The 14985-nt window shown below is 43.0% G+C and overlaps 1 protein-coding gene across 6 annotated transcripts in view; it reads left to right on the top strand.

Annotated features, from left to right (window-relative positions):
• The first annotated feature begins 3527 nt into the window (after positions 1–3527).
• The window catches only part of LOC103713185 (TLC domain-containing protein 4-like), a 49370-nt gene continuing 37912 nt past the window's right edge, over positions 3528–14985 (top strand). For 2 of the 6 annotated variants that reach the window (XM_039118495.1, XM_039118494.1), the window contains exon 1: positions 3530–3756. Coding sequence is in view for 2 of the 6 variants with exons in the window: in XM_039118492.1 (XP_038974420.1) it covers positions 4919–4976 (58 nt within the window). In the remaining 4 variants the exon portion in view is untranslated. Of the gene's footprint in view, positions 3757–4831; positions 4977–14985 lie in introns of all 6 variants that reach the window. The other 4 variants (XR_005508072.1, XR_005508073.1, XM_039118492.1 and 1 more) reach the window with 4 other exon arrangements.

Raw genomic sequence — 14985 nt, 5'->3', positions numbered from 1 at the left:
CTGTCCGTGAAGGCAGCACCTCCCCGTTTCTCACTCGCCTCCTGAATACAATTGAAGTCACCTACCATCACCGTCGGAATACCCAGGGCGGTAAGGTTGGTGATCTCTTGCTAAAGGACTCTCCTAACCCTGTGATCGTGCTCACGTACACACCACATTGGACCCACGGAGCGGCATCAGGTTCGACACAACCATGACTACCTGTTGGGGGCAGTTGTGGAAGACATCGACTGTCGCCACTCCTCACCTCCACAGGACCACAATGCCTCCCGACAGCCCCCGGGACTCAACTGCGTAGGTCTCCCAATCCCGCTCCAAGCGTCGCCTCAGTCGTCTAAGCCCCTCTTCAGATAGTCGAGTCTCACAGAGGAAACAGATCTCCGGACAGTGGACCTGCACTAACCGCTTAAAGGAGGATATGAAGGACGGCTTGGCCGCCCCTCTACAATTCCAAGCTAGAATCATCATGGATCACAGTCCACATAGTCGGCCTCGGACTCATCCTCCCCTAGAGTTGCGGGAGCAGCCTCAGGCTCAATGCCCCGACTACCCCGCTCCTCCTCCCCACCGCATGCAGTGATAGCAGCACTCATAACTGCCGCCCTGACACGCTGCACGACAGTGGTGGGTCTGTGCCCCCTCCTGGCAATAGTGGCTCGGCCTCCAAGTACGGAGCGGGGTGATCCCCCGCCTCGTACCCGCCTAAAGACGAGGAGCCAAACCGGAAGACCCCATCCGAGCTACTCCCTGAGCCACCAGGGGCGTCCCACAGCCGCGGGCCCTGCAAGACCCCACCAAAATCCACGTGTGCCCCCTAGATGCTGGGCCTGAGGGCCCTTGGCTCACGGGCCGTCCTCAGATCCCGCGTCCAGACCTCCCTGGCCCAACGCATCCCGATCCCGCTCCCCTATCGCGGGGGAGGTCCGTAGATCGGGTGCAGACCGCGTGCGGGGCGCGTCCGCGGCGCGGGACGCAGCGCAGGCCGGCCCGCGGCCCCGGCGCCCAGTCTTCTGGGCCCGGGCGTGTTGGGCTAGCTCAGTGCCGGCCCGCTGGCCCACCGCAGCAGGCGCGCGGGCCGGCTGGGCCACACTCCTTGGGCCCCCTTGCGAGCCGGGGCCTGCGGGCGGCCTGGGCCTTTTCTATTTTGGGCCCGGGCCGAGGACACGCTACTGGGCCCCGGGTCAGCCCGTATAGGGGCGAGTCCCTGACTCGGCCTCGGGTCAGCCCGCGGAAGGGCGATCCCTCGGCTCGGCCACGCCATCTCCGAGCTCGCCGGCCGAGTCAACCTGGAGAGGGCCGAAAGGGGGCACCGCGTGCTGCCCGTCCCCCTCACCCCCCAGCGGTGATCGGCGGCGCGCGACTTTTGCTGGCTTTTGCCAGCCGTCCGTGTCCGCCGGGGACACCGGTGTGGTCGACTGAGCTGCCGGGGTGGTGGCCGAGTCGAGGACGACCCAGATCCGAGATCGGGTCCAGTCGTCTCTCTCGGCCACGGCGGCCGACCCTCCCGTGGTGGTTTCTGCCGTGTCGCCACCATCCAAGGGCCATAGACTGGCCCTTGGACCTCCTCCCCGACGCTCGGGGGCGGTGGATTAGGCTCATCCCCCATTTCCACTACCACCGGGGGCAGATCCCCATCGGTGCGAGTAGCCGTCGGAAGACGACATGCCGCTTCCAAGTGCCCCATCCGCCCACAGCGGGGGCAGAGGACAGAGATGCTTTCGAAGATGAAGGGCTGCCACCGCACCTTCGTCTTCCCCTGTATCAGGATTCCCGGCCGAAGAGGTTGGGTGGTGTCGATCTCCACTTTCACCCGAGCAAAGCCCATCGCTAGCTGCTGCTCGGTGACCCCGTCCACCGCCACTGGCTGGCCCGCCCGAGCCGCGATGTGGAGGATGGTCGACGTCGACCAGTACTCTAGCAGCAGGCGAGGCAAACGAAGCCACACCATCGCCATCTTCACCGAGTCGTCCCCCGACTCAAAATCTAGAACCCACGGGCTCATGGCGAGGAGCTGCCCCGCCACCACCCATAGGCCCTCACCGAGAGCCCGGTCCCGGTCCTCCGTCGACCGAAACCTCAGAGCGAGGTGGTCGTCCGCGAGCGGGGCGGCCACCACGTCCTTCAACTTCGCACTGGCGGCCACATCCTTGGCCACCCATTCCGCCGGTATCCGGCGGCCAAAACTGCGAGCGACCACCGCCCGCCCCTCCCTCTGCAGCCGAGCCGCCTCTATTGGTTCCTCCGGAAGTCGAAGGACATCCAGGAAGCGGCGGCTCAGGCGCTTCACTACGGCCGTGGGCTATTGGGTAACCCATGGCCCCAGCCTCGACCACGCCGCAGGGCGCTCCCCACGTCCAGATGCCTTACCTTGGCCTTTCGCCGCTCCCTCCGCCGCCTTTGCCGTCGGCTGTTTCCCTTTCCGGTCCATGGTGTCGTGGCCGCTACCCTGGGAGGAACAAGTAAGCAGAAAAACCGAAAACAGAGTATACCAGACTGCCCCTGCCGGCAGGTTCAGCCACTGGGATCTGCGCCCTCATCCGGAAGCTTTGGCCGAAGGCTGCCGCAGGCCCGATCACCCCGGGCTCGGTCAGACGACCTCCTTCGAAACTCCCTCCCCGAAGGCCGATGCCGTTGCCGTCCCAGGCTCTTCGGTCTAAAACCAGCAGAGTTGAGGACACTCAGAGGGTGAGCACCAGTACTTTCACGCAGCCTCGGCCACCGTGAGTGCCACGCCGACCAGCCGGAGCACCAATTGCCCGACCGAATGCCTCTCGGCCACCGCCTCTGAAACTAGCCGTTAGGCTTTGCTTTCTCTCACTACGCCAAAGCTTCTCTCACTATGCCAGAGCTTCTAGCTTTGCATGACGCCAAAGCTTCTCTCACTACGCTTGCTTCTCTTCCCAAATACTTTTGAGCCTTCACTTTTTCTTAAAAGGGATCATGACAGGACAAATGGACCACTCTCTAGATGTGTCTTCAAAAATAGCTTATATTATATTTATATCTTACCAATACACTGTCAGTTATCTTTCTAAAAATAATATTTAAATATTTTTGGAACTCATCTCTTACAATAATTCAGATAATTTTTTTTTAAAGCCAGGTGTATTTCTCTATTCAGTGGAACTAGACCTTACTTCCATTTCTGTAGTTCCGAGTTTGAAATGCACGGGCATCAATTAAATTGTGGAGACCTTATGCTCCCTGCTAGACACGTGGTTGGAAGGGCTTATCGGTTTTCTGGTAGTCTTAGTGGTGTCGGGTGTGAAGTACTCATACGGAATTCGAGCCGGAGCCTAAAGGGGTAACCGAGCCGGATCATGGGTGGAAAGGATATGAGTAAAACAGGACGGAATACCCAACACACGGTCATTTCTATCCGCATCGAACATTCTTGAGGCGGGATGGGGGCCAGTGAAAACTGCTACGCGGTCCCACCCCCTCTTTCCCTTCTTGCTCAAGCAAAAAAAAAAAAAAATGATTTTTTTTTAAAAAACAATTAGTTGGTTTCGGTTCTTCAATCAATCTGCTCTGTGCTTCTGGCTGTTGGAAGAACCTTCCGATGCCATCATGAACATAATTTTTTTGTTTTAAATTTAGGGCACTAAAAAGAAAACGCACCAGTCACCAACTTTTGTCTTTCTCTCAGGCGCAATCCCTTTGGGCCTGCTGTTGGGTCTTCACGAGGATCCCGCTTCCTTCCCCTTCTCTCCGCCTCTCCCCTCCACCTCGCACGCCGCCAAGCGATCTGCTCCGGTACGCATCCTCTCCTTGCCGTCTATTTCTCTCTCGGTTCGACGGGAATTTTGCTTTCTTTTTGATTCTTTGCGCCTTCTTTGATCTTTAATGCTGCTAGGATTGCTGGCTTTTTGGGTCAAAATTTGATTTTAACTGTGGAGAAGGGAGGTTTCGAGATTATCAGTAGGATTTCGATTTGATTTTTGTTCAATTTTGTTGATGGGTTCTGTTAGAAGCCAAAAGCTGTTTTTGAGGTATTTTGTAGAAGGGATGCCAAATTTATGTGCTTATTGTAGAATTGCAGGCTTCTTTTATCAATCTTTTGTTATTATCCTCGCTGGAATGAAGCTTTTAGTTCGTAAGAAGACTTGAGCAATTCATTGGGAGAAACTTCTCATTGGTACAAGATTGTAAAATATATGGGATGGAAGCACAAGAATACTTGTTCAGAGTGCTTCCATGTGTTGAGACCATATTAAAAGATAACGAACACCAGAATTTGTTGAATTGGTAGGAGAAAAAAATCACATTGCACATGATGATCTTTCTTTTCCTTTTTTTTTTTATTTTGATATAGACCATTTTGGATCCTAGAAATTCCAATACTAGACCACTTATAAAATAAGAGATCCAATGACAAAAAGCTCCGAACCGTTTCATTGGAAAAAATTGTCAAGCTTTGATTCTCAACAGTATTTATACTTTTCCTGTTTATGGTTGTTTATTAACCAGGTTTTTGTATTATCTCTTGGACATTTACAACTCATTGTGTTGCTTGTTTGGGCGAAAGGTGGATTTACATTATCTTATTCTACTTATTAAGTTTTGAAGATATTGATCTGATATATTATTCGCTTTATTAAATTTATGATTTACTCTGTCTTATCATGAAGTTGAAGTTTTTTGCTTTTTAAGAGTTTTGCATGGCAACGTCTATGTCAGGACCATTTTTAAATTTGTTACTGTTACGTAATGTGTTCTCCTACCACCAGAAATACCCCTAAGATTTGAAAACTTTGGGACATCATCTTTGTCATGCATTTCTTTGATATTTCTAATCTCAAGCTAATGTCTCTACAATTATCACATGCAGCATAGCAGATGGAAGCATCAAATTCAAAATCTTCTCGTATCTCTTTCCTCCAATTATGCCCAAAGTGATTGGGAGAAATTTCTTGTCATGTTAGATCCACAAGACAAGTTTATCAGTCCAAGAAGTATATGTATGATCAATGCAGGTGGCAAATCCTACTAATTTATTCAGTTCTGGATTCAACAAATAGTATCTGGTAGACTCTATGGTCAAATTCGGAAAAATCTGATTTTAGATGTATATGAAAGCAAATCTCAGAAGTTGATTTATAACTGATGCAATGCCATCTTCATCTCTCCTGTTATGTTCCCTAATATTGAGATCCTTTCTCCATATTCTTTCTTAATCACCACCCTCTCTCTTTCACTATTTATGTTATTCAACCCTTCTTTTTCCTTATTCCTTTGTCTGATTCCCTTGTGCTGTTTCGTTGCCAAACCCTAGCCCTCCCCATCCCTGAGCACCAAACCCACCTTCTCCCCCTTCTTAAATTAGCCGTGCATGATGGCAGCATCAGATGGTGAAGATGAGGAAGTCTTGATTGTTGATAAACAAAAGAACAGGGAGGGGACAGAAGATTGTAAACTGTACCATCACAGAACAAAGAGATGGCACCACTTTGGCTAATGATGGTTGATCAGGTGGACAGGGGAAGGGGATGGAGGTGAAGGTTGGGAAGGAGGTGATGAGGAGTGTGTGTCAATCTCTTGTCTTCTCATCTCGTTCTCTCTGTTTGTTCTTTCCTCCTCCTCCTCCTTTCTAGATACTTGAACTTGGATCGAATCCAATGGAGTTAGTTTTGAGTTCAGATCAATCAAATTTTATAAAACCTATTTGCATGTGGATTCAATTTCATGTAGGTTTTGCGTAAACTTTCGTATTGCCACCTCTAATTATTGTGGCTTGGAAATATCATTTGGCTAAACTATTTCAGTTTTTTAGGCAAATATGAGCTCAAATAGGATGCAAAAAGATGTATGCTTGATAGTAACAATGGCAGTCTAGTCTTAGCTAAAACTCATGATTCCAGGCGTGGCTATATAGAATTTATTCTAAATGTAAAATAAGAATCCACAGTTACAGGTGTCACTCACGATTGCTAATTCTGTTGTATCTCCATCCATAGATTAAAATTTTCATCTTATGGGATGCATTTGTATAAATATATGTGTTCGCATATGAGCTTATCTATCTTTTCATGTGAATATTTATCTTTTACTTTATGGTGTGAAACTTTTGAATAACTGATTGTTGGAAAGGTTTCTTTGTTATAGGCTTGTAGCCTATGACTTGCATGTTTGTTGAATGCGTTTAGTAATGCTAAAACATTATTTTATGAAATTTAATGTCCATAATCTCTACTTGCTGTCAAAAAGTAATTGATGAAAGGAGTATCATTCAATTATTGAGAACATGCATTTTGAACTCTAAATAGCACTAACATATAAAGTCCAATGGTTTGGTTTTTGATCAAATGATTGGTTAAAGCAAGGCCTGCAATCTTGGTACCAATTACCATACCAGTCTATTACCGGAGTACTGACAGTTATTTCTTGGTTCACTATTTTTCTTTTGTCTTTTTCAATTTTTTCATTGTTATTTCAAGATTAGGGATTTTAGAAAAAAAGAATTTTAAGGTTGTTTTAATGTTATTTTATTTTATATTGGTCTTGGGGATTGTATTGGAGACTGTACAATTGCCTGATGAATGCAATTGTAATAAATAAAAATAGAGAATTCATAGTTTTTATCTTGAAAGTACATATATTAAATCGATTTAAATTAGAAAATACATACCGATATCTAGTCTCTCTGGAGTCTCTATTGTCGTTCATAGACATGGAGATCTCATTCCTGGTCAGGGCTTTGGACTTGACTCCAACCTAGATGTTGTGCCCACCCTTGTATATGACAATTTGGGACTCATCGATAGCCATCTTAATATTGATCATATATCTGATATTAGGCTAGCCATCCAACCTAAGGGAAGATCGTGATAACAAAATCTGACCTGTAATCTAGCTGAGGCTGTGGAGGATAATAGCCATTTGAATATGATGCCTTAGATGAAGGTATGCATATAGATCCTATGCTAGCTATGCATAATAAGATCCGTTGTACATTGAGGATGTAGAGACAAATAGGGATCCTATTCCTCATGCTATATCATCAACTGCAATAGAGATCCTAAACCAGCTCAAGGGGCTCATCTCTTGGATGTAGGATACAAGAAGAAAGAGAGAGAAGAAGAAGAAGAAGAAGAGGGGAGAGAAGAGGAGGATGAGAAGAAGGCAGAGGGCGAAGCAACTCAATACTCCATGTATTCTAAATAATGCAAATTATCTTCTTAATAACATAGCAATAAGTTTATATAGGCATCCTAAAACCCTAATAATGTAAACTCTGGAGTTCACATAAAAATAAAATTCTAGATTCCAAATAAAATTCTAGAATCCAAATAAAAACAAAATTTTCTAATTTCTATATTTGTGCTTAACATAAGTGCGTCTAAATTCCTTATTTATGGACTGCCCTCTGTCACTCTTGTATTATCATATCCTTGCAGGCTTTATGTCGTGCAGGTGTGGTCCATATCCTAGATGGCATGAGTGAAACGAGATACCAGTAATTGGACTTAGACTATGTGGCTATGAGTCGTTTGCACCCTGCCATATCCACTACTACCTCCTTAGATATCATATGTATCATAGTATGAACTGTCATTAGCACCATTGCTTATATTGCAAAATGATCTAGGCATCTGATCATCCAAGAGCTCAATAATCTCAGAATCTGAGTGAACGAACTTCTATTAACCCTCTTTAATGGACCTACAACTTTCTTTTCCTTGCCCTTTCTTGCTATTCTGATGAACTGCTTTCTTTTCTTGACTCCCTTTGCCTGACTAGCTCTATTGGATGACTCGTTTAGGAGCGCCACCCTCATTGGCCCTACCTCTATGACCGGACTAGGTGCTACTGTGACTTCTCCACATCCCCCTATAATATCTTTGGGTGAAGTTTTTACACATAGAGCCTTGTGATCTCGGTCAGCTTTCCCTCAACCTCTATGGTTGCTCTTGCTATTTGTCACTGGCTAGTTGTGAGCATGGCATGAGTTGCTCTATATGTTCCCCTTGCCCTCCCAAAAGTCATGAAAGTGCATTCTACCCTCTTCACTCTGTATTGCACCACTTGCACCTCCAATTGTGCCAACTGAGATCATTACACCATACTTCCAACCATGGTATGCTGTACCAATCGGTACAGGTCGGTACCGGGCGTATCGTACCCGTACCGATGGATACCGGTATCGGTACGCCAGTGTCGGTACGCCTGACGTACCACGTACCGTACCGTACCGACATTCGGTACGCTTATGCTAGTGCGGCACCGGTACGGGGTTCGGTACCGGTACGGCGAACCTTGCTTCCAACCAATATCAACATCTGTATCCTTCTTCTTTCTTCTTGAATCCATTTTTACAAGTTTGATGATTACACGTCATAAATCACCTCATTCATTATCACGATGTACATAAAGTGGATATACTTTTCTAAAAATAAACAATATTATATATTTTTAAATATATTAGTGATTTATAATTTAGTTTCACAATACATGTGGTAGGTTATGAAATAATATAAAATCTATGCTTGTTGCCCTAGAAAATATGTCTCAATTACTTATACACATTTTTATTTATATTAATAATTTTTAAATTAAAAAAATTCAATAATTTATATTGCAATGCTAAAAAGGTAAAAATACTTAAAAAATAATTTCAAATGATTTATACAAAATACTAATTTTAATATTTCTATTTTTAAATACTTAGTCAATTTTCAATTAAAGATTAATATTTAATTATCAAATATTTGAAAATTTATTTTAGATCGGATTAATGTAGAATCCTACTAGGATTGCTACATATATTTTCAGCCTATGTGGTATGCCTTTAACACTGCTTATTTTTGAATGTTTTTGAATTTGAGCTTACATTCAGATACCTATAATAATGCCTAAATTTAACAAACTGTTTCCAGAAAAAAGCAAGTAGCACGTAGCCCTCAAAGCATATTACGAGTTTTTCTAAATGAAATCTGACCATTATTTTTTATTATTATTTTAACCCAAAAATATTTTTATTAGAAAAATTATATTAACTACGAAAATTCATGATTTTGGGATCAATGCATGGATGCTCTTAGATATACAGCATATAACGAAATCATGCCAAAAGAAAAAATTTTGGCTTGACCTCCCTTTGTTTTAGCAATTTTTGGCATATGTTAGGCTTAAAAGAAAAAAAAAAGGAGAGGACAAGAGAGAGAAGAATTTACCTGTCCTTTATTTGATCCGAACTACTGGCCTGCAAAACCCCTCTTTCCCCTTCTTTTCCAGACTCCCTGCACTCCCAAGCCTTCTGAAGTTCAAAAGAAGAGGAGAAGTGGTTGGAAAGGCCCTTTCTCGGATACTATATGGACTCGGTTCCATTCCTATGCGATACTATATGCCTCGATCTGTGTGATTGGGTTGGTTTGAGAATCTCGGATTAAAGTAATATGTATTGCCTATAATGCATATTTTACTATATTGTGCCCGTACTTATACATATTGGAAGAGAAAGAAGCTCCGGTCTATGGAAACATTTGCAACTAGCTCCCTAGGTTAGCTACTTCATTCATTTTTTTAACAAATTGATTTTAGTTTCTCTATACTAATGTTGGGGTATCATTTAAGGAAATAGGGTTAGCTTCTTATTAATGATATTTGTGGTGGTTATAGTTTAATTTGTCTATTACATATCTTAAGTAATATGTCACACAACATAACTTTATGTGACTATTTTACATTTTAAATATACAAATAATGTTCAAAATACATGAGAACAAAATGGGGGTGGGTGGAGGGGGGCATGTAACTATGTCTACACATCCAAAGAATATTTTAAGTGTTTAACACATATAAGGCCTATTTGGATGCACTGGATTTCCATGGTGTTCCATGGGATTAAGATTTTCCAAGGTGATTCTGAATGTCCAAGGAATCTAATTCTCAAGCATGTCTAATAAGATTTTAAAATTTGAAATGCTTCGTGGAAAAAATAAGGCTCTATTTGGTCTTGTTTTTTCCTTTTTTAAAATAGAAATAAGGAATTCAATGTAGAAAACATGTTTGGTTACCCTATTTCTATTTTTTTAAACAACTTTCATATTTGTGGAAAAAGTGAAAGTGAAAAGTTTTCACTTCCACTTTTTTCAAAAGTGGGTTTTCACCCCTTCCCTCTTGACCCCTCTTCTTCCACCCGATCTTGCCCAGCCGCGGTGGCCCCGACAATCACGCCGATTCTCCAGGTCTTGTCGGCCACCTCTCCGCTCAAAGCTGAGCTATCCCTATCTCTGGCCACATCGTTGGCCTCATCCTCCCTCCCTCTCCCTCGGCTTCTCCCTCGACTGCCTCTCTGCTTGACATTGAGCTTTCCCTCATCCCCGGCCATGTTGCCGACCCCATCCCCCTTCCTTCTCCCTCTACCACTCCCTCGGCCGCCTCTCTGCCATTGCTGAGTTCTCCCTCTCTAAGGAATCTCGTTGTTCAAAAAAAAGGGAGTGAAACAAACATGTTTTCTGTTGTCGAAAATCTGGATAAAAATGCAAAAAGAATTCCTGTTGTTTTTTTTTGAAAAAAAGAAAAGTGACAATGGTGCCAAATGCGGCCTAATCTACTTGTTTTGGTTTTTATTTTTCCCTTGTTTTGTGAGTGAAACAGCACATTCTTGGAAAGAAATTAATGCCCTTCTTTCTAACACCTTCTTGTAGCTCATCCTTATCTAACATGTCTTACATGCATAGTCAAATGACCCCCCTCCAGCCTCAAGTCCATCAAGTCATGGCATCTGCCGCTATTATAGTTGTATCTGCCACTATTATAGTTACAACTGCTATGGTTAAAACTACCTGTCCTTTGCTCTAAGTTCTCTCTTTGCTTCGGTTAGGATGCACATTGGAATAGGATGGAGAAGTAAGATTTTTGAGATGAAATAATGGTTCGAAATAGTACTGAAAAATGAAGGCAGCAGGCTATCCTTCTTAAGTTTTCCAGACATGAAGCAAAGCTGACCTTTCCTTCCCTGTCAAACACTGTTGAGGAACCTATGGATAGCTGCTTATCTATTGTGGGTTGCCCCTGGTGCGATCTTGGTCTGTGAACTTTTTGGATTTTGTGAACGTTTGATGGATCAATGCATCTTGTTGTTGTTTAGTAGTTTTGAGGTCTTTTGACACCTTATTTATTTTGTAATCCTCCATCTTGTCCTGCCTGACAGAAAATATATTATTTCCCCTTGAATAGGATTATGCAACTACCACAAAGTGTTGGTATTTGTGGAGAGAAGAGAAACCTAATGTTCATTGATAAGCATTCTCATGCTTCTACTATCCTTAGTTCCATCACTATACATCCTTATGGTCAGATCTGCAAAGGACCAAGAAGATAGCTCAACAAAGAAGATATTTATAATGGATAATCTACTCTAGATGGAAAATTTTCTAAATAATACAAGGGTACAATAATTTTTTTTTTGATATCCAACTGCAATTTAAAAGTATGGTTTCTTGTTTGGAGGTAGACCTTTATCTAATCCACTAATATATTGTTAGTCACCTCAAGATAGATGAAATATTATCTCAAGCATGGTATGCTGAACCGGCCCGTACCGGCCGGTTCAGCACGTATCGGACTGGTCTGGTCCCTGATTAGTCTGGTTCAAGCGTGGAAAACTGGGGCCGGAACCGATCGGTATGGTAGTGTACCAGTGCGAATCGGACTGGTTTGCACCGGTACGAACCCGGTACCATATTGTACTGGTGCGAATCGGACTGGTTCGCATGTTCGGACCGGTAATCGTGCCCGCGCGCCCGCATGCGTTGCTCAGCGCCGCGTGTGGTTCCCCGCGCTGGGCAGTGCGGGGTGCATGTTGAGAATCGTGCTCGCACACGGTTCTCCGTGCTGGGAACCGCGCGGGCGCGCGCTCCTGCGTCAGACCGGTTCGGAACCGGTATAAACCGATCTGAACTGGTACTGTACCGGTCTGGTAGGTGACCGATATGCCTATCGGTACCGGTATGACATTCCTTGATCTCAAGATTGGTTAACCGGTATGCCTACCGGCACCGGTATGGCATACTTTGATCTCAAGATTTGTTTGTTGTTCATGTTATATAGACAGAATTAAACAATTGCAAGTATGGCTTGCACTAAAATGACTCTTATGATTTTTGAAGAGGATTTATTTATAATATTATAGTACATAATGCCACCATGTCATGAAACTTTATTTTCAATCTATTGCTTGTTTGCATTTTTGAAATCCATGTGAAACGACAGATTTGCTATCAATAACTTATATGCTAACTATAGTGAAAATTTTTTACATTAAATTCTCACTCTCTTTTTTTTTGGGGGCAGGGAGGGGTGTGTGTGGTGCGGATAGAACACTCTGTTAAACTTGTGCAAAACTTAGAAAAATAGTCATTTTTGAATGGTTACAGAGATGAGTATATGTATTCCAAGATGGTTACAGAGACTGCAAGTGAATTGGATCAAAATCTTAAGACTCAAAGACTAGTGATGTGGGCAGGCCTAAGTCAAAACTAGCTTGTAATCCTATAATCAGCTTGTTCAGATGATATTTAGTTTTTTCTGTATTTTTCCAGTAATTAGCTGAACACCTAATACCAAAATATACCATGATTAATGTTTCTTGGTTTCCTGTTTGAACTTTTACAATTCTTTGGTAATTTCAGCCCACACACCCAACAGGCCCTAGCTCCCTAAATTATGCTACTTTATTCATTTTTTTCATTAATTTAGGCTAATTTTAATTTCTGTATTGCTAAATGTTAGGTATGCTTTAAGGAAATGTAAATTGCTTCTTACTACTGATAGCATATTTTAAGTAATATGTTATATAGCACTACATAACTATTTTACATATTAACTATACCAATTATGTTCAAAATACAAGAAAAAAAGACTTAATTTTCTTTGTTTTTGGTGGGGGGCATGTAACTATAATCTGTACACTTTTCGAAGCTAACATGCTAATAATGCTGTTAGAAGTTTATATACTATGATTTTAACCTTGACAGTGCTCCTAAAAGTTATAAGTTGTCTGGCAAACACCCAACAAGATGTAGTGCCATCAAAAAGGAAACTATAACCCAAGGTTTGCAATCTCAGTAATAGATCTGGTACTGGTATCATGCTGGTACAATATCAGTATACCCCATACGGAGGTCGGTTTGGTGTATGAAGACTTAGTATGCCCCCCATACCATGTTTTGGTTTAGTATTGGTATGGTAAGGTACCCACCGGTATGGGTAACCTTGCTATAACCTATTATAGGTTTGGTATCTTGAGAACCACCAATTGAAATGAAAAGTATACTATGTTGCATCATGAGAAAAAAAAAATACCATTGTGTTAATTTGCGACTTTTGGACTTTTATAGGATTATGATTTCTTGTTGTTATGTTTTATCTATAATGGATCTGCATTTCTTTTGACTTTTTGGCTTATATGCCTTGGAGATGAAACCAAGATATACCATACCGTACGAAACTAGGCGGTACATGGTTTACTGTATCGTACCGGTTTAGTATTGGTATACAATATAGGGATGTACCGACACAGTGACAGGGTGGCATCAATACGGGGTGCAGTACCGAGATGGGATACCTTGGATGAAACTATTCCCATATCCAATGTTATCAATGTATTCCTTCATCCATATCCTCTATAAATTCAAGGGAATTTTTCAGAGGGTTGCTCCTTGATTATATGAGCGTATCCAATTTATAGATCAGATCATCAGACTGTTAAATCCTTATGTCAAAGGCATTTAAAAAACAAATTTAATGGTGGATAGCATGGTTGGAGTGTGACACCAGTACAGGATCCGTTACCGAGATGGCGAACCTTGGTGGAAAGTTTTGGATGAAGTAGAATAGAAACAAAGCTTGTTAGGATGGTAATGAGGGCCAGTTCAAAATAGCCAAACACAGTATAAGCTCATACCGCCACTTATTTACTTTTGACATTTATATGGAGATAGCATTGTCTCAATACTACACATCATTGCAAGTTGTCACATGATAGAGAGGGATATGTATGTTTAGTGTGGCTATACTTGCTAGCATAATTAGGGGTGCAAATGAGTTGGATCGGGTTGGATCATGAGTGACCCTGATCCAACCCAACTTCTTGTTCGGGTCCGAATTTTGGATCTAGACCCAACCCAATAGAAGATTGGGTCGGGTCGGGTCTAGCGCTACAATTTTTGCCCCAACGGATTATTCGGGTCGAGTCGGGCCCATGTATAATTCGGATCCAACCCAAAAATTTGGGTTTGATTTGGGTCAACCCATACATGGTTTCAGAACTTGTTGCACCCTCGCAGGTTTCAGTCCGCGGGCCCGAATAATTTTACAGATTCGGGTCGTAGGATTGAAAACAGAAAATTACCCAAATTTTAAATAGGTCGGGTCGAGTGGGGTCTTCAGTAAACCCAGACCTGACCTGAAAAATGGAACGGATCTAATTTTAGGACCCGACCTGGCCCCATGGGTCCTCCAAAACGGGTCAGGTTGGGTCGGGTCACGGGTCAACCCGACCCATTTGCAGCCTTAGGCATAATGTGTATCACTTTAATAGAGGGCAGCTTAGTGCATGAGGCTCCCACCATCGAAGGATCTAGGGAGGGTTAGATGGGTGCAAGCTTACTTCCATGTGCAGAGAGGTGCTTCTGTATTTCAAATTAGTGACCTCCAAGTCATGATGGAGTTTCTTTACGATTGCACCAAGGTTCACCCTCGTGATACATATCGCTTCAATCCTTGGTTTATTAGGAATCCAAATTTGAACTTGAGTTTTGCTCCTTACGTAACTAAAATTTATCAATGCAAGCGAGTGTATAACTTTGCTGTTTTTTTTTCTGCTCAAATTTTTATATAAAAATTTAGTTTGAATTCATCATTTTCTTTGCATACAACAAATATGCATTCACTATATTATATATTTTGACCATATTCATATGCATTTTATTGAAACATACCCCACGTTGTGACATCTGAACTCAAATCTCATTTGTTCAT

The sequence above is a fragment of the Phoenix dactylifera genome, unplaced genomic scaffold (assembly GCF_009389715.1).
Source record: "Phoenix dactylifera cultivar Barhee BC4 unplaced genomic scaffold, palm_55x_up_171113_PBpolish2nd_filt_p 000360F, whole genome shotgun sequence".
Taxonomy (NCBI): Eukaryota; Viridiplantae; Streptophyta; class Magnoliopsida; order Arecales; family Arecaceae; genus Phoenix; species Phoenix dactylifera.
This window is presented reverse-complemented; position numbering and strand designations above follow the sequence as displayed.